The 18927-nt window shown below is 34.2% G+C and overlaps 3 protein-coding genes across 4 annotated transcripts; 1 reads left to right on the top strand and 2 right to left on the bottom strand.

Annotated features, from left to right (window-relative positions):
• Positions 1-246: 246 nt before the first annotated feature.
• AGP25 (arabinogalactan protein 25) lies at positions 247-1419 on the bottom strand. Its single transcript, XM_028075737.2, has one exon. It carries the CDS (start codon positions 856-858, stop codon positions 427-429), a length of 432 nt encoding a protein of 143 aa, XP_027931538.1. The 5' UTR covers positions 859-1419; the 3' UTR covers positions 247-426.
• A 429-nt stretch (positions 1420-1848) lies between these two features.
• Positions 1849-9043, bottom strand: LOC114188653 (kinase family with ARM repeat domain-containing protein). Its single transcript, XM_028077227.2, has 10 exons — positions 8800-9043; positions 8604-8693; positions 8351-8403; positions 7987-8062; positions 7656-7717; positions 7485-7563; positions 7341-7400; positions 5544-7202; positions 4439-5305; positions 1849-3192 (listed from the first exon to the last, which is right to left on the bottom strand). The coding sequence occupies exons 1-10, from the start codon at positions 8845-8847 to the stop codon at positions 2074-2076; spliced, it is 4113 nt and encodes a 1370-aa protein (XP_027933028.2). The 5' UTR covers positions 8848-9043; the 3' UTR covers positions 1849-2073.
• A 4156-nt stretch (positions 9044-13199) lies between these two features.
• On the top strand, positions 13200-18431 carry LOC114187756 (uncharacterized). 2 transcript variants are annotated; one of them, XM_028076111.2, is made up of 3 exons: positions 13200-13367; positions 13807-13915; positions 15090-18431. In XM_028076111.2, exon 3 carries the CDS (start codon positions 15271-15273, stop codon positions 18163-18165), a length of 2895 nt encoding a protein of 964 aa, XP_027931912.1. In that variant the 5' UTR covers positions 13200-13367; positions 13807-13915; positions 15090-15270; the 3' UTR covers positions 18166-18431. The 2 variants fall into 2 exon arrangements, with proteins under 2 accessions (XP_027931912.1, XP_027931911.1); XM_028076110.2 differs by having other exon boundaries at positions 13807-13985.
• Positions 18432-18927: the final 496 nt, after the last annotated feature.

Raw genomic sequence — 18927 nt, 5'->3', positions numbered from 1 at the left:
GTTTGTCACGTGCACTTGCTGAAACCATGTGCCGCCACCTAAATTTATTACATGCAAACCTGACTAAGGTGGAAGCAAATCCATGGGGACGAGGATTCCAGTTATTTAGTGAAGCCAGAAATGCAAAAGGCTCTTAAAAAGTCCAATCATGGACATCTGATTGGAAAGGTAAAGGATCATTTATTAACATAATGGAAAAACAAACAAATCACAAAAGCGAAAGTGACCTCAATAATTACACCAAAATAAACAGTAGAATCAAGAAATAGAAATTTGATACTATTGGGGAAACTACTCTCAAGCCAATCAAGAAGAACCAGGGTTTATTACACTTTCATATACTACAAGGTAAGAATGAAAAATTAACATACAAGAAAAGGGGCCTATAACAATTGGAACCTGCCACATCCCACAAATCAAAATCACTCATACTATAATACAGTGAAAAGACCAATATACTGCGAAACCAGCAAAAACAGTTGTGGCTAGATTACTAACTAAGATTCTTCTAGGGGCATTGGAGGAAGCCTGCATTGATCCAAATGGTGAAAAAGCTGAAAGAGGTCCAGGAGCTATTAAGTCATCTGGGTTTGGAGGGCTTGGATTGGAAGGAATAGTGGGAATGTCAGAGCCGGTGGGAGTCGGCAACACACCACCAGGAGAAGGAAACAGTGGAGCAATGTCTGGGGACAATTCTCTGAAGGGGGTTAGTGAAGATGGAGGAGGATCGGATAGTGCTGCTGGTGAAGATGAGAGTGTGGGAAGTTTTGGAATAGGTTGTGAATATGATGAATGCAGAGTTGAAGGCATGAAAGTCAAGATGATCATGAGTGTTATATAAACGTTGTGTAGTGCCATTCTGAAGGCGAAGAAAATCCAACTTACAATGCCTGCAAATGGATATAATTGGGTAAGGATTTTTGAGGGAGAGGGAGATATGTGAGCATTTAGTGGGTATAATTATGGCAAGTCTTTTAAATCGACAGTCACCTAAGTCTGCAGGTTCCCATCTCTCACTCACCTCTTACCTAAGACTAGGTGGGACAAATGGGGTACCATGTGTAAAGATTCTATTGGATGAAGATAAGGGACATGGTTTTTTACCTCGAGGAAGAGACAAAGATTGAGAAAGGGTTCCATGTGCTGCGTTTGGTGAGAGAGAATCCTTTTCAGCCCGTGATATTTGGTGCACTACAGCTCTTGATTTCCTGTTGAACCTTAAAGCTAATTTGTTAATTATAGCAAACAGGAAAACCGACTGTAGTCTTGCTTTACAAAATTCGTAATCATAGTGCTTCATCTTTCAAAGATGATTTAAAAATACTCGGCAAACAAAAGGAAGAACCATAATGATTCCAAATCTGCTGCGTGTTCTATGACGGAAGGAGATGTATGATCATCTGTCTTCATGAGACTGTTTCAGGGTAGAGGTGATTTTTATAACTTGAGGTTGTCTCGTGACGAACATTCCTATAAGCATAAAGAAGGCTAGGCTGGACTTTTTTGCTGCTAGAGCTATTTAAATAAGCCTTTTAACACATCTGACAGTTTTTTCTGTGTTCGGAAGTATGTGCCATGGTACCTATCAAATATGAATCTCAATCATATTCATGGAGTTTCATTTTAGTTTTTAACTTTATACTTTTGTCCAACACGTTACCACGGTACCCATCACACAAAGGAATCGCAATCATAATCATGCAGTTTCATTCTTGTTTTTTTGGCCATTTCATGTGTCCAATACCTTGTTCCTATTAGTGTTTGGCTTTAATGAAAGGACTCTACTTACTTGCATGGATATTTAAAAAACGGTGAGAAAACTCTAACCTAATCAATTTATAGAAAAAAAAAATACAACGAAAATTTTCGTTGACTTATATTTTAATGTTCACGGAGATACAGAGTACACATACTTTACATAGGAATACAGTGGAGCTGTGGAATTCACCAAATTGCTCAACCTTTATCTAGAATTTAGCAAGGCCCGCCTGTAATATAAAGCGTAAACGATGAACTTGAAAAGTTACAGGTTCTAATGAGAAGAACAGGTCATAACATGATACCTACAATTATTCAAATGCAGCGAGGCAGCCGCTGCAACTCCAAGGCTGCTAGCCCAGCAGTTTTGGCTAAGAGTGGTACACCTGAACTCTTGATTTCAGAAACTACAACTTCAATTCTTGAAATCTCTGATTTAGATATTGATAATATCATTGCATGCAGTAAGTATTGCTTGCAAGCATAACCTAAAGAATGAAGCATTCGCTGCACCATCAAGTGAGGAATGCCTCTGTTCCAGCTCTCTAGGATCACAGTGACTTTGGGAAGATTGGTTAGTATACCAGTGGTGGCTTCTCTAGGAGCTGCCTTGAACAGTAAAACAACACATTCAGAAGCTATATCGGCAATACTGGTTTCTGCAGAGGCACTCAACTCTAGCAAGACGCCAAAATTGCTTCCAAAGTCTGCGATATCTTTTATGCATTGCTGGGGATCAACCGCACCACCACTCAACTCGGGAGGATAGTCACCTAAGAGAGTTGGTTCTGTTGCGCTGCTCAAGCCTTTTGTACAGCCTACTGAACGTGCTATAAAAGCCCTACAAAGCCCAAGAGTGGGTTCCAGCAAATCTTCCATGCCCTTTGCATGTACAAACTCAAGAAAGTTGCCAATCCTTCTAACCACCTTTAAATGAGAGAGTAATTTCGACTCCATCTCGGGAGCAGAAGCTAGAGCAAGACACAGTTTAACATTATTCACATTTGCATTTGAGAGATCACCAAGCAAGAACTCAAAGCATTGTGAAATTGCCTTCATGTGTAGAATGTCTGGAATTGTAATAAAACTGAACTCCAGTAGCATAACAAGAAGTTTCTGGGCATAAATAGGAATAGGGTCTTCATCTTCAATCAAGGTTGGATAGAGAGGAAGAAAACGGGTATTTGATATGAATTTCAGATCCTTTAATCGTTGCTCTTCTTCAATTGGTTCACTCAAAAGAATGATCATCACATCAAAAAGAATTTTAAGGCACAAAAACCTGGCATCACCATCCTTGTTACCCTTGTAGAGAACAGTCAAACTAGGGAGGATTTCACGTATGAAAATGTCCGCATTGCCAAGAATCATAGGAGATTCCTCTGTGAGAGACTCGAAAATTCGAAGAAGGGTTATTTGGAAGTCATCTCTTCCCTGAAAGACAGTAATATCGAATATCAATTATTACTTTGTTCTACTGAAAATGCAGTTTAACATCCAACTAATAACACATCATGATTCAATTGCGCAATCAGTGAAATAATGATCATCTATTTAAGAGAGATTAAGTAGCCAGACAGTGAAAAATTACACAGTAAATGAATCAAACACCGCCGTTCATTTGAATTAAGTTAAAACTTAGTGGAAAAAATATTAAAAAATAAAATATCTTAAAATTTATACCCAAATTAAGCATACACGTTATATCAAGGGAAAACTTAATGTCAAGCCTAGACCGTTAAGACGAAATATTTAATCTTAAGGAATGAGAAAGAGCCATACGATTTTTCTAAAGACAAATTCCGGAGTAAAACTAATTTTAATGGAAGCAATATCCACTTATGAGAATAAATACTCATTGGCATCTTTCATCCTAACTTCATGTAAGTACGAAAAGAAACACATTTTTGTTAATTGCCCAATGCGAATGCTTAAGATTCAATAATACGTAATTATTCGCAAATTTCTTCTTTCACTTAGTAAATCTGATATGAAACATCTTTAAATGACGATTACCCCGCTCAGTGAAAACAAATAATCGTTCAACTAAGAAAATACGATTATTCGCTATGTTCTCACATTCATGTATCAAATATAGTATGCCGTCTGTTGATTATTCAATGAAACACATAATTGCTTTTGAGACTTATTATGAAGATATCGTTTCTAACTATTAACATGCTAAAATAATTTTTATGAAATTTTTGGAACAATTTTAATTAAACATATACTCTTTACAAAAAAAGAACATTTGGCCTTAAACAATTTTATATTCCTAGCCATCATCCTCACAACCCTTATGATCAAAAATCTTAATCAAAAGCCAAACTCGTGTTTTTAAAAATTTAAGTATCTAACGGCTATATCTCAGAACAACTATATTTAAATCAGAAAAACTTCTATGTTTAAAGAAATATAGCAGCTCCACTATTTCAAAATCCATGAAAGCATACAGTCAAAAGTAAAAACAAAATGCTAAAAAAATACTCTATTAACACCTTCTAAATTATTGTGTGAACCTTAGGTGTAATCTACTAAAAAAGATAAGACAAGATAGATAGGGCGTAAGACTCATTTAATTAAGTAAAACCCACTCAATTAAAAAGAAAATTGGTTTGTAAAATAGAAATGGTTTTACCATTTCTCTGAAAAGGACAGATACAACGGAGGAGTCACGTACCTGAAATGGTGTCTCCACAAGTTTAATTAGATTCGCCAACTGAAGTACGACATGTGGTGTCACGACTTTGTGCTTAAAAGTTGAAGTTCCAAGAAGATGAAGGACAACAGGAAACAAATGAATGTTGGCTTTTGGAGATCTGCTGGTAAGGGCAGAGATGTGTCCATGGCGCCTTCCTCCCATCATTTGCTGGACATCCCCTGTTATTATATCCAATAAACCTGGAATACTGGATGCCACAATATGCACAAATGCATCCAAACACTGCCTCACATAGGCATCTTTCTCTTTTCCCAGCCTGTCCACAACAGAAAGCAACTTTTGACTACAGAAGAAGTGTGGAAGCCACCTCCTGCCATGCTTACAGAGGAGAGCCACAAGAACTAGTGCCTTCCCTCTTAAAACTTCACTACCTTGCTCAACAAGAGCCAAAAGACTTGGGATCAGATTTTTATCCTCGGCAAGTTGTATAAGGTATCTTCCAATATTTGTGAATAAGTGACTCCCAAGCATTGAAATGTTAAGAAGATTTAAGCTGATTTGCTGCTCTCTTGGACTTCCCTTTACAAGAGCAGAAGCTAGGTCTTTGAATGAGAGTTTCTCAATAACAGACTGAATGCTAGGAGGATTAAAACGAACAAGGCGCACCAAGCATGATCCTGCAGTGAGCCTCATACTCTCTTGTTTCCCTGCCGCCCTATAGATATAACAGAGATTACTAAAAACATCTTGACTAGCCAATCGCCCCACCCAGAACCCTCCTTGACTGCAAATATTTTCAATTGTTCTCAATGCATACAATTGAGTTATATCATCCTCGCCCTTCCTCAACATTGATGACACAAGCGAAATTAACGAATTTGGAACCTGCAGCGAGGTGGAAATTATTTAAGCATGAAAAATGTGAACTTAGAAAGCAGGCGATCAAACTTAAAACAGCTGACAGAAGGACACCAAATTGACGAAAAACATATTATTACTATGTTGGAAGCAAACTTTATTAGGAAATTGTAAAACTTTATATACCAGTAATAGATAAACCAAGCTTTAAATGGCCTACACAGATGACCAACAAACATAGTAAGCAACAAGCTGGGAAGCTAACCTGCCAACCATATGTTGTCCTATTGTCCTTTGATGGAGATTCAAGTTGATTGTTATCCTTGCAGTCTGCGTTTTGAGTGGATATATAAAATAGCAACTCACCCAAAGCAGCCATGGAAAACCTCCTTACTTTTTCCTGCCTGTCTCTAAGGCCATCAGTCAGTGCACCTAAAATTCCAGAATTAGCCAAACTGTCATCAACAAAAGTGGAGTGCCTAATCAACAGACCAATCAATGAAGCAAGTTGAACACGCAAAGCTGATGCCTTGGATTGACGAAGCAATTTTACAAGCGTGAGCATAATTGGCCCATTGGTCAAGACATTAGCAGCATCAGCATTAATGCTCAACATCTCGAGGTATCTAATCACATTCTGTTTCTCTCCAATGCTGGTATTTCCGTTCAAAATGGCTAATATTCGGTTGTGGACTGCCTCCAATTGCTCTTTAGGCATCTTAACAAAATCAGACGCTTGCAATGCCTCAAAAGGGAGTGAAGGAATGACTTCTGAGACTTTATCAACTTTTCTGCTAGGCATTACAGGTCTGACTGAGAGATCAGATGGATGCCAAAGAACCTGGGAAAGGTTGTTTGTCAACCTTGACGAATCAGAGTCAAGGGCAGATCCTGAGTCTTCTTTAGCTCTATTCTTCTTCACCTGAGGGCTCACACTGGGAGAAATACCAGAAATGTCAGGATGGTCAAGAGTTGATTCATGGTCAAATGATCTTGGATCATCTGAGACTGGAGGGTTAACAGCAGATGGGGTATCCAACTGGTGTGCAGTATTTTCAATCTCCTCTGTTTTTCCCTGATTCAGAAAATGATTGTCTATTTTCTCACCAGGCACAGAAGTTGTTTGTTCGTTGCCATCAGTTTCTTCATGTGTATCATCTTCGGTATTCTCATTAAAATCAAGTTCCATGTCAGTGTTCTCAATTTTAACTTCAGAATCATTCTCAGAGTTATTAGGCAAGGGGCGTCGATAGTTTTCTTTCTCATTTTCCCTCTGTAAATTTGTTTTTGCTATTCTTGACAATCTCAATAGATTGACGCCCTTGCTAATATTGGAATGATCTTTCTTCTTTACATCATTTGTTCTACCAGACCCTTTTATCTGAGTTCTAGGGCCATTTGGTGTTGCCCTTGTTGGTGTCTCAATGCCTCTAGATCCTAAAACAGAGTTCTCGTCCTTCTTCAACACCCCTTTGACATCTTTTTCACGATATTTGGGAGGTGTCCTGTTATGCGAAGATTTATCTCCATTTCGTTCTGATAAGCAAGGTCTAGTGTGTAGCTCTACCATATCATCAAATGCAGGTTGAGCAGGCAGAGGCACCGGAGGAATTTTTGTTCTCCAAACGGCATGTCCACAAAGCTCAGGCCACTGTATTCTTTCAGCTGGATCCTTTACCAACAGGGAATTAATTAAATTAACAAAAGGTCGACTTGGATTACCAGGGAGAGGTGGAGTCGGGTCTGAAATGATGGATTTTACAAGCTGCGTGAATTCTCTTCCCACAAAAGGTGGTCTCCCGGCATAACATTCATATAGTACACAGCCTAGTGCCCAGAAGTCAGAAGCATAAGAATGGACTCCACCATCCTCAAAAAGCTCCGGAGCCATGTAAGAAGGTGTTCCGCGTTTTGCCCGTGGTAACTAAAAAGGTATACAGACTTAGAATATATTAACAGAGATAATTTAATTCACGGAGAAAAGTGACAAATGTATTGAGCTAATCATTCATCTATTTATGCGCAAAGATGACAGAAAACTGCAAAAGTTAGGCAACCATACCGAGGAAGAAGGAGCTTTTGATATATCTTTCAACTTCCTAGCCAATCCAAAATCACATAGCTGCAACAATCAAGGAAAAAGTGCACATTTCACTTCAAATTAGATCAAACTGATTTAAAACAACTAAACCAACCAATCATGTACCTTTGCGCATCCATTTTCATCTAGTAGAATATTTGATGGTTTCAGGTCGCAATAAATTATTCCATTTGAATGTAAAAACCTGTATATCATATCACATGTGCATATGATAAGAATAAGAATAATACAACCCAAAAGAAGGAAAACAGACCAAACTAAGACTGTTGAACCTACTGTAAAGCTTTCACTAGATCATACGCAAGGTCGTGAACAGAGTCTTCGGGAAGTTTACTATCCTGCAATTCATCCACATAGTCAATACCAAATTAGGATTGCACAACATATCCCACAAGTTCCCAAGATCTACAGATTAAAATTCATATCGGCATCTTGAGATTAGATATGAACATTTTAGAGTAAGATGGAGGTGGGGAGGGAATCAAAAACATTTTAAGAATTCTACAAAGCTATGCATAACAGTAAATATGATTTCCAGCTTCAAATGAATGAATGAAGGTACACTACACAGGCTCAAAAACAACACGCAAAGAAACACTGTGTGTACCTGTCGTAATATGGAGATCAGATCCCCTCCAACGCAGTACTCTAAAACCAACCATAGGTGAGCAGAAGTTTCGTACCTAAAAAGGCATTATTGAACCACACTTTAGAAAACCCCTAATTAAGAAAAAATAAATGTTTGAGCCAATTCCCAGAAGGAGAAAGTTTCACGCAATAATTATATGTTACATATGCTTCACAAATTAATAATCACTTCAGTATTCAAAATTCATACTACAAATCTTATTAGTAGGACTTCCTAATATTTCAATGGAAACCTTTTTTTTTTCCTTTCAGAGCAAAGTTTCTTAATAGGATTTCCTAATTCTTGGGTTCTCTCAAATTGTTCTGCGAAACAATAGCATTACCAATCATAAAACTTCAGCACATTTATATGATCCAACGTGTGAAGAATCCTGACCTGCAAAAGGAGAAAGTTGTTAATTCAACAAGCACGATACAGCTCAGGATCTGCTAGAAAAAGTGCGAGAAAACACATCAAAGACGCAACTAACAATAATTTACTATTAATTAAAGAGAAAACAAAGTGAAATCATATTAAATGAACTACACTAGAGCACCAGAAAGCCTGGATAAGTTTTTCGAAATCGAATGACTTACCTCTTCGAGGACCTTAGTTTTCTGCGATTTATCAACGCTCTTGATGGCGAAATACTCGATAGTCTTCTTCTTCCTGCCTTTGTAAACGGTCTGCGAGTATTAAAAAAAAAAAAAAGAGTGATAGTGAGTTACAATACCGATCAGAGCTTTAGAAAGAAACCGGAAAGTGGAATAAAGAGGAAAGAGGTTGCGTTACGGAGTATCTGCCACGACCGATGGCTTCGTAGATGTGGTACTGGTTCATCTTGCTAGGGTTTTTCGTCACAGATTTCAGTCGTTGCGGAGGAGGAACATGAGAGAGAGAGAGAGAGAGAGAGAGAAACAGAGAAAAGGAGAGAAAGAAACGTTGTGCCAACGGGCGGGGTAATTCAAAAATCAAAATTATGACATTATGTTATCTAAGGGACTAAGCCTAAGGAACAAGCGCAATTTTGAAAACGGAAACGGAAATGTAATGGAGTATACCTTTTCACATAGTTAACGTTCACTCGCCACTAGAGTAGTATCACTATTTGACTCCTTATTTTTTAAATTAATTTTAATTTCATATTCAATTCAAAATTATATACTTTGTATAATAATATAATATAACAATAAATAATAAATTAGTTGGATCCAAAATTTTACTCTTAGTTTACTGGGGGGTAAAAGAAAATAAATATATTGGAGCTTTCCTAATTGTTAATAAGAGGAATACTACAAAATACGGATTTTTATTTATTACAATATATTTTCTCCTCAAAATGGCATGACGTAGTAGAAAAATAATGACACTCTTCTATTTATTTTATTTTAACTAGTGTAAACACAGGCGCTATCGCGCCTGCGTGTACGCATTTTTTGAATTATATTTATAATTGATGATATTGTAATGTTATTAAGTTAATGAACAAAATAAAAGTATATTTATAAAAAAATAATTGTTGATGAATAGTATGAGAAAAAAGAAAAAGGAGATAAATAAATAGTTTTATAAAAACTTGTAAAATTAACCGTTAATTTTTAAAACTTTAATAAATAATTAAATTGTAAAGGGTAAAATTAGAATTATGAAATGTGGACACAAAAGAGGGAATCCCCTTTATATATAATTATAGATACCTTAAAACTTTAGCATTTTAAGTATGAAAAAGTATGTAACCGAAAAGTATGAGAATGAAAAATAACTCACGATTAATATACCAATATTGTTTTATATGTTTTATTTGTGATCTTCTTAACGAAATGCAACTTAAAAAAATACAAATATCTATGCAAATTATGCGATGAAAAATCTTTCATTTAAAAAGTGAGAAAAGAAAATAAAAATAATTTTATATTTTATTTGTCTCAGCAAATATTTTTACTTTTGTGATACTAACAGATTTAGTTGACATAAATAATAATGACTTTTGTGTCTTAACTAAGGGGTTCATAATGTCAAATATGTGTCGTTAATTTAGGTAAAACAAAAATAATATTTAGATCGAAATACATAAATAATATATCTATAACAAAATTTAAAGAAATAAAATTTTGTTTTCAAATTTTATTATTTCAATTTTATTCTTAATTATTATTTTAAAAATTATTTATTTTATAAATAGTTTATTTTTGATCGATATTTAAAAAAAATTTAACAATTATTTTAAAAACTTACTTTTTATTTATATTTTTTTAATTTTAACAATTATATATTATTTATTGATTTTAGTTCAAATATATGTATTTTTTCTAGTATAATATATATATATATATATATATATATATATATATATAAGTGTTGTATAATGTTTTTTCATATGTAACGATTCAATTATGATTATTTCGTTTATGTGAAAAAGTGAAAATAATCTTCTTTATATTGTGAAAAAGTAAAATTAATTTTCTTTATATTGTGTGAAATAGTGATATAAGATTATATATATATATATATATATATATATATATATAAAAAGGAGTTATTCAGTATCAAAATTATTACATTAGAAATAAAACTAAACTATATCTTTAAACAAGTTGTAATTCTAAAAGCATGTATTTTTTCACGAAAGATTTGCTTCTATTAATTTTTTTATTCGATAATATTGAAATGGTGTATTTTCACATCACATGTACTCTCGCGTGAGCTCACATATATGTATATAAAAAGAGAGGATGTGTAAAGTCAAAAAAACGTGAGAGTTTAATAAGAATTATGAATTTTAAAGTCAATTTAAATACATTCATAATGGTAAAAACAATAAAGTATATAGTTGTTTTTTTTTCCGCGAGTTTGTGTTCATCAATCTACCTACCATTTTTTATCATCAAAAGTGGAATGGTATTATTGAAGCTCGCTTCCATCTTCGGTATTGTTATATTTTTCATTCTCATATTTATTTATTTTTCGTTGATTTAATTTTTTTATTGGATAATTATATTTTGATACTATTTTAATTTATCATTCTTACATCATCATATTACACCATTAAAAACAATCAAAATGCATAATTGAAAGGTAATTTGAGTGAATGATGGATAAAAAGTAGATCAAAAAAAGTTGGTCAAAATATCATTATCATCTTTTATTTTAGTAATATTAAAATGTTTTGAATTGAAATGATGAAAATGTTATAGTCAAATTTTATACCATTTTTTGTTTTACATAATATGTTTGTTACCATTCTTGTCTACATTTTTTGTTGTCTTTTATTTAGATGACTTGCACATCTTAATTTGTGTTGAACTCACAGTTATTGTCAAAGATGATCCTAGTACATTTAGGTAATAAATATAATTGTTTCTCAAGTTCCTTCCTTATTTTCCATGAAAGATGTGATATTTTTCAACCAAAATGAGTTTGGTACATCTCGACATAAGAGGGTGAATACATCTCAACCAACATGACTATTTGGCATTACATTTTGAAGAACATTTTGGAACCTCACATATCATAGCCAGTGTGGTTTATTTACATTAAATTATGTAATGGAAGGAACTATATTGGGAGCACATACTTTCAACCTTTGTGCATTTCAACTTAAACAAGCAAGTCGCTTCCCAATATATCTTATTCTTGGTGCATTTAAGCCTAATCAAAAAGTTGTTTCCCAATATATCTTGTCTCGATGCATTTTAGCACAATCAAACACGTTACTTCCTAATACACTCAACTCGTGAAAATCTCCACCAATATATCTCGACACAATAGGATAACAATATAATAAGGAGTGCAACTTTCCAATACATGTCGTCCTCACCTAAGTTCAATGTAAGGACTCTTGTTACATTGTGTTTACTATGAGAATGGAGGACTAATGTATTGTGGAAGTTTTGCACATCTCAGTTTGTGTTGAACTTGAGTTATCGGCGAAGACGATCCCAACATATATTGACCAAATATATGATTGTTTTCCAAACTCCTTCCATTTTTCATTGAATATCTCATACCTCTCAATAAAGGTGGGTCTGATACATCCCGTCTAATAACTTGGTGAGCTTTAGATATAAAATATGATACATCTTAGCTAAGGTAATCTAATACAGTTCAGCCAAAGTAACTTGATACACAAATTAAGTGATATTTTTAAAATTCAACATTTATTTAAAAATTGTATTGTTTTTTTAATTAAAATAATTACCAATAATAAAAAAGTATTTACAAACTAAATAAAAATTATATAAAACAAAATTTTATAATTTTTTATTAAATATATTTTTGTTCCTCACCTTTTTGAGAGAAATTTATAATTAATTTAATTTAAATGATTGATTTCACGCATTTATATGCATTTATAACCATATATAACAATATATAAAGAATATTCATTCTTTTATATCCACATTTCAAAATACAAATTTTACCTTTTAAAATATAATTATGTATTAAATTTTTAAAAATTGACCGTTATTTTTACAAACTTTTATAAAATCGTTTATTTTTGTTTCTTTTCATTTATCAACAGTTATTCTCTCATATTTTTTTATATATTTCACTTTATTTTTAATAAATATAATTTTATTTTATATATTAACTTAATAACATTATAATATCATCACATACTAATATAATATCACACATATATAAAAAGTACATACAAAGTTGCGATAACGTCTGTGTTTATGTCAATGAAAATTAAAGTGGTTTAAATTTTTAATGACTAATACAAATTTTACTGAAAATTAAAAGGACAAAAAATATATTCAACAAAAAGATAATATAATTAAAATAACTAAATTTAAAATCAATCAAATAATAAATTAATTAAAATTTAAAAACCGTTATCAAGATAAATTTAACAAAATTATTTTTTAATTTAAAAAATTAATTTAAAAAATAAAAGTAAAAAAGATATGCATACAATAAAAATAGAATTTCCTTTTAAATAATAGTAAGTATAGATAATAAAATTATATATTTTTAATTTTTAAAATTATACTATTTAAATAACTGCAACTGTTTTCTATACCAATTTTGAACCATGGTAATTCATACAAATTTTGTGAGGTGAAAAAAATCTATTATTGTGAATGTACCAAAGTGTCCCTGAGAAAAAAGATGTGATCCGTTAGATCAACAATATTCAGGGTCAAAGGGAGAGAACCCCTGCAAATTAAGTAAATTACAGAGGAAACAACACTGGAAACTAAAAATTGAAGGGGCAGTTGGAGAAGAATGCAATTCTAACAATAAACAATCATACTATTAGTTTGGGGTTCCACTAAGAGCAGGTTTGAAGTTTGTTCCTTTATTTTGGTGCGCCATCCTTGCTCTCTTCTCTCAACTCTCAATTACACTACCAGGTCTGTGCACCGCTTCATCTCTAAAACCTTGTCTTTTTTTTTTTTTTTTTTACTTTGAATTTCATGGTTTTTCAAATATAGGGTTTTAATCATTTTTTCTCCATATGCATATTCAAAATTGTTGAGTGCATTAAAAAGCAATGAGTGCCTTACTGTAAAGTTTGTTTATTTATTTATTTATTTATTTATTTATTTATTTAGTCTGGAAAAGGGTTTGTTCAAGCTTCTGTGTTTTGTTTTGAAATAAATGATTCCTTAATTCTGTGTACTTCGTTAACTTTGGAATAAATTAGGGTTTTTTGCTGTTATTCTCCTTTTGTGTTTGAATGCTGCTTCTGTTTGTTGCTGTGAGGGATTTTTCAAATAAAGAAGGGGCTATGGCACAGTAATCTTTTTCTAATATCCGGGTTTTATTTATTTTCTGATTTTTATGGTGCAGGTTCACAAATTATCAGCATTTATAGGGCTAATTTTGTATGTTGTATTTGAACAAGAAGAATTTTGTTCATTAGTGGAAGTTTAGCGAGGGAGAGTGCTATTCGGAGCAGGTATGCTTCAACCATACGCAACAAAGTGCAGTTATTTCAAGCTTGTGGTGGAATGCATATTTGTTGCTTGGTACTTCAAATACTCCTAATCGCATTTTACATATTTCAAAAAATCTCTGGCCAACGTAAATGCAAATATCATGATAATTTACAAAATGAGAACATTTATATAATATGTTAGAATGATTTTTTGTGTATAATGTATGATGACTTTTAAAATATTGATTCTCTCTTTAGATTTATATTGTTTTAAAGTTAATTTTATAGTGCATGCTAATTTTATTGTTTTTAGTTCTGTTATATTCCTTACTTATTATAATTTGTTATTTCTTCGAAAAATTTTCATATCATGGTACATTTGTAGACTCTTCGTAAATTTGTTGTATCTTCCTGTATCTGCCATATCCGTTCCTATTCGGATTTTGTGTTTTCTAGAGTCTTAGTTCCTATTCCGATTTTGTGTTTTCTAGAGCCTTAGTGAAGCTTGGACCTTGTTTACTTACTGCTTTCTTAAATTTATTTGATCCTTGAACGCATTTCTATTTTCCAAAAATTTTTCCCTTGAGTAGAGTACTGGAATTAAGAGTTGTTTCTGTTGTATGGTTTCTAAAACACTCATATTGGAAAGAATTTTCAAAAGTAGATTTTAGATGATAATTTGATTGTTGATTAGTGGGAATTTTCAGACTAGTGTTGATTAGTGTGAATTGTTTTAGAAAACCATCTCTGTTGGCTGTGAGAAATTGAGAATCAGACTTCAAGCTAAGTATTATGATTAGAAGAACCTACCCTGGGTTCATGGAAGTATTTCTACAGCTGTCTTTACATTTCATTTGGTTGTATGTTATTTATGCCTATGCTAACTTCTCCAAAAATAATGAAAAAGAAAGCTACACGGAACTAGGGGGAGGAGAATTTGAAGAAAGCACCTTATCTTCTGTTTGTTTTGTGTGACAAGTTCACACAAATAAAACTATGGTCATCTGAAAACGGTGTCTTGGATACCTTACCTATAGTATTTCCGCTACTGTTTTCCTAGTAAATTGAAAGATCTGGTGGTCCATCTACTGATGCAATAATTTTATGTTTAGAAATTAGTTTGTGATATCAACAACTCCATTTTTAAGATTTTTTACATGGGATCTTATAATTGCATGTTATACAATATTTGCAGGGTCAATCTGAATGTGTAGACTGTAATCTCTTCGGGGACTGGTGGGGTCTTGGAGGTTTGTTCACAATTTGCACTTGCATTTTGCTAGCCTGTTCTCCTAAGAGCTACAAATTAAATGTAGCTTGGTATCAGTGTGCTTGGTCATAGCACTCACTTTCAGGTTGTGAAATCTGAATTTTTGATGGAGTGCAATAAAGAAGAGGCCGTAAGGGCCAAGGAAATTGCTGAAGAGAGAATGCAAAACAAAGATTTCAATGGGGCTCGAAAATTTGTTCTTAAGGCACAGCAGCTATATCCTGATTTGGAGAATATTAATCAAATGCTTATTGTCTGTGATGTGCATTGCTTTGCTGAGCAGAAATTGTTAGGCAATGAGATGGACTGGTATAAAATTCTTCAAATTGATCTGACGGCTAATGATACAACAATTAAGAAGCAATACAGAAAGTTTGCCCTCCAACTTCATCCTGACAAAAACAAGTTTTCTGGTGCAGAAGCTGCTTTTAAGCTCATTGGGGAAGCTCAAAGAGTTCTTTTAGATAGAGAAAAACGATCTAGGCTTGACATGAATCTGCACAGGGCTCCAATGAACAGAGCTACCATGCCATCTCATCATCAGCAGAATGTTCAGATGAATTTTAATCCTGTGATGCAAACCACTGTTAGACCCATTTTTACAAACTTAAATCCTCATCAGCAACAACAGTCTAGGCAGACATCTCATCAGGGGCCCAATGGTGGCCGCCGTACTTTTTGGACCATGTGCTCATTTTGTTTTGTTAGATATGAGTATTTTCTGGAAGTTTTAAACAGATCTCTTCGCTGTCAACATTGCAATAGGCCCTTCATTGCAAATGATGTTCGTATGCAAAATACAGTACCAGCAACTAATTCAACTCAGCAAGCTTTTGGTGTGCAGAACCATAGTCAGAATCATGGTGCTTTCAATGTTGGTGTTGGATCTCGAGGTAATGTGCATACTCACAGATCAAATACTGAATCACACAAAAAAAAACGCCATACTGTGGATGACCCTATAAAGCCAAATGGAAAGAGAAGGAGAAAGCGGGCAGCTGAATCCAGTGAAAGTTCTGAATCTGTGGGCAGTACTGATTCTGAATCTGAAGAAGAGGTTCGCTTTGACAATGATGCTGTTCCTGGTTTTTCTACCCACAGAGAAGAGAATCCACGTAGATCTACGCGGCAAAAGCATCAGGTTTCCTACAAGGAAAATGTGAGTGATGATGAAGGGAGTGGATCTCCATCTGTTGCTGATGAAGAGGAGCATGAAGAGGCAGCTATAATTAATGAACAAAATGGTTTGGCTGCTGATAAGAAAGATCAGCAACAGGTTAAGGGGAAGCAGAACTTTTATTCTGAAGAGGGCGTTCAAAATATAAAAGAGGAGCTTAAGGAGGTGAGGGAAAAAGAGGCAGTGGGTAGCTCGAACACAGACAAAACTTCAGAGCATTCACCCTTGAAATCAGCAGATCAACCAGTTGAGTTTATTTATCCAGATGCAGAATTCAGTGACTTTGACAAAGACAAGAAAGAGGGGTCTTTTGCTGCTGGGCAGATTTGGGCTATTTACGATACTGTAGATGGTATGCCTCGATTCTATGCTTTAATCAGAAAAGTTCTCTCTCCTGGATTCAAGTTGCGAATAACATGGTTTGAACCAGATGCGGAAGAGAAAGATGAAATCCACTGGATAAATGAGCAATTGCCAGTTGCTTGTGGGAAACATAGACTTGGTAATACAGAAAGTACCGAAGATCCATTGATGTTCTCTCATCTTATTGTTTGTGAAAAGATTGGCCGCAGTAGGTATAACGTATATCCTAGAAAGGGAGAAACGTGGGCTCTTTTCAAAAATTGGGATATCAAATGGCATATGGATGCAGAGTCTCATAAGCAGTATGATTTTGAATTTGTCGAAATCTTATCAGATTACATTGAAGGTGTGGGAGTAGTTGTTGCGTACTTGGGTAAATTGAAAGGTTTTACATCTCTATTCTCTCAACTGGATGGAGGCAAGCGTACCATTCAAATTCCATCAACCGAGTTATTCAGATTCTCTCACAGGATTCCATCTTTTAAAATGACTGGTCAGGAAAGAGTTGGTGTTCCTGTAGGGTCTTGGGAACTTGATCCTGTATCCCTGCCAAGGAATATTGAGGAAATTGATGTTTCTGGAAATTTGGATGTAAATATCGGGCATTGGCCATCTAGTGGGAATGGCACAAGGTCTTCGGATATGTCGAAATTTTCCAGGGAGGTAGATGCATCTACTACAAAGCTTAATTTGGAAAGAAACAAATCTTCAAAGGAAAGCAAGGATCCCATTGAACATACTGGTAGTGATTCTTCATTCTCAGCCACAGATGCTTTTGAAATTCCAGATCCTGAGTTCTATAATTTTGATGCTGGGAGGTCCATAGAAAAGTTTCAGGTTGGTCAGATTTGGGCATTTTATGGGGATGAGGATGGACTACCAAAATACTATGGTCAGATTAAGAAGATTAGGATCAGACCAGAATTTGAGTTGCAAGTTACTTATCTTACTAACTGCTGGATACCAGAGAACTGTGTCAGATGGGAAGATAAAGACATGCTTATTTCCATTGGCAGATTTAAAATCAAAGGCGCCGGTCCCTACACTTATACTAACACCCGTTCTATTTCACATCAGGTGCAGACTATTGCTGACAGTAAGAAGGAATATGAAATTTTTCCAAGGAAAGGCGAAATTTGGGCACTGTACAAGAATTGGACGACTAAAATAAAACGTTCTGATCTGGAAAATTTGAAGTATGACATAGTGGAAGTTGTTGGAGAAAATGATTTGTGGATGGATGTTGTACCTTTGGAGTTGGTAAGTGGTTATAAGTCAGTTTTTAAGGGCAACTCAAATGCACGATCAGCTAGGACCATGAAAATATTTTGGAAAGAGTTGCTCAGGTTCTCCCACCAAATCCCTGCCTTTAAACTATCAGAAGAACATGGTGGCAATCTGAGAGGCTTCTGGGAGCTTGATCCTGGAGCACTACCCCCTCATTATTTTAATAGCAAATGATACAATCCTAGGGCTCCTGAACTGAAAATGAATGTGTTTAATGTGTTAACGTATAACCCTTTTGCCGGGAAACAAAATTTGTCGTCCTAATGGCAATTTTGGACTCAGTTCTTTCGGTAGTTCTTCAAATTTAAATTAGATAAGAACAATACACTTTCTGTGTCTATGCAGTAGTAGCTGCTGCATGATCACAGTTGATATGAGATAAGCCCTTAGATATTGTTCCAGCTGTTTTGAGGTAAGGAGGTTACTGGTTCTCATTTGCATTCTTTGCTTTGTTTATCACCGGTTCGAATTTGAGTTGCGATTGACATTGTTGTGCTTTGAAATTAATATTTACTAGAGAAACTGAACTTAACGACCAGTCCCATGTGAGTGCATTGGCTTCAACATGCAATGACTTAATGTTTATGCAATGTATTTTGTGGTAATGGGTTTCGTTATATAAGTGGTCAAGAGCAATGAAATATGCATTATTCTGGCTTCCCAAGCTCAGAGGAGGAATAGCATGTTAGTTTTCAGTTTTTAGGCACAAAAATTGCTATCACATTTTATAATGAAAATTACACAGTTTTTCCTATCCGTCTCGTTAGCTCATATGCATTGTGGTCACAGTAGAATTTAATAGTATGTTTCTAATTATAACCTGAGGGTTTAAATAGAGAGCACGTTTAATGACTATCCTTTATATTAAAAATCTATCAATTTTTGTAATAATTTCAAGTTTGGTTTTTTCATGTTCATAAGGGCTAAATGTAATAT

This window comes from Vigna unguiculata, chromosome 6, assembly GCF_037176805.1.
Source record: "Vigna unguiculata cultivar grain cowpea cultivar isolate G323 ecotype 2 chromosome 6, ASM3717680v1, whole genome shotgun sequence".
In the NCBI taxonomy this organism is placed as follows: domain Eukaryota; kingdom Viridiplantae; phylum Streptophyta; class Magnoliopsida; order Fabales; family Fabaceae; genus Vigna; species Vigna unguiculata.
Note: the sequence above shows the minus strand (reverse complement) of the source record. Positions and strands in the feature narration are given on the sequence as shown.

What these genes read in the sequence shown, in the direction of transcription:
- AGP25 (XM_028075737.2), bottom strand. Translation starts at nt 858, where the DNA reads ATGGCACTACACAACGTTTATATAACACTCATGATCATCTTGACTTTC.
- LOC114188653 (XM_028077227.2), bottom strand. Translation starts at nt 8,847, where the DNA reads ATGAACCAGTACCACATCTACGAAGCCATCGGTCGTGGCAGATACTCC. An exon ending in GATCTAGTGAAAGCTTTACA is followed by an intron (nt 7,564 to 7,655) that starts GTAGGTTCAACA and finishes TATGATATACAG; the next exon opens with GTTTTTACATTCAAATGGAA. An exon ending in TTGTGGAGACACCATTTCAG is followed by an intron (nt 3,193 to 4,438) that starts GTACGTGACTCC and finishes ACTGTCTTTCAG; the next exon opens with GGAAGAGATGACTTCCAAAT.
- LOC114187756 (XM_028076111.2), top strand. Translation starts at nt 15,271, where the DNA reads ATGGAGTGCAATAAAGAAGAGGCCGTAAGGGCCAAGGAAATTGCTGAA.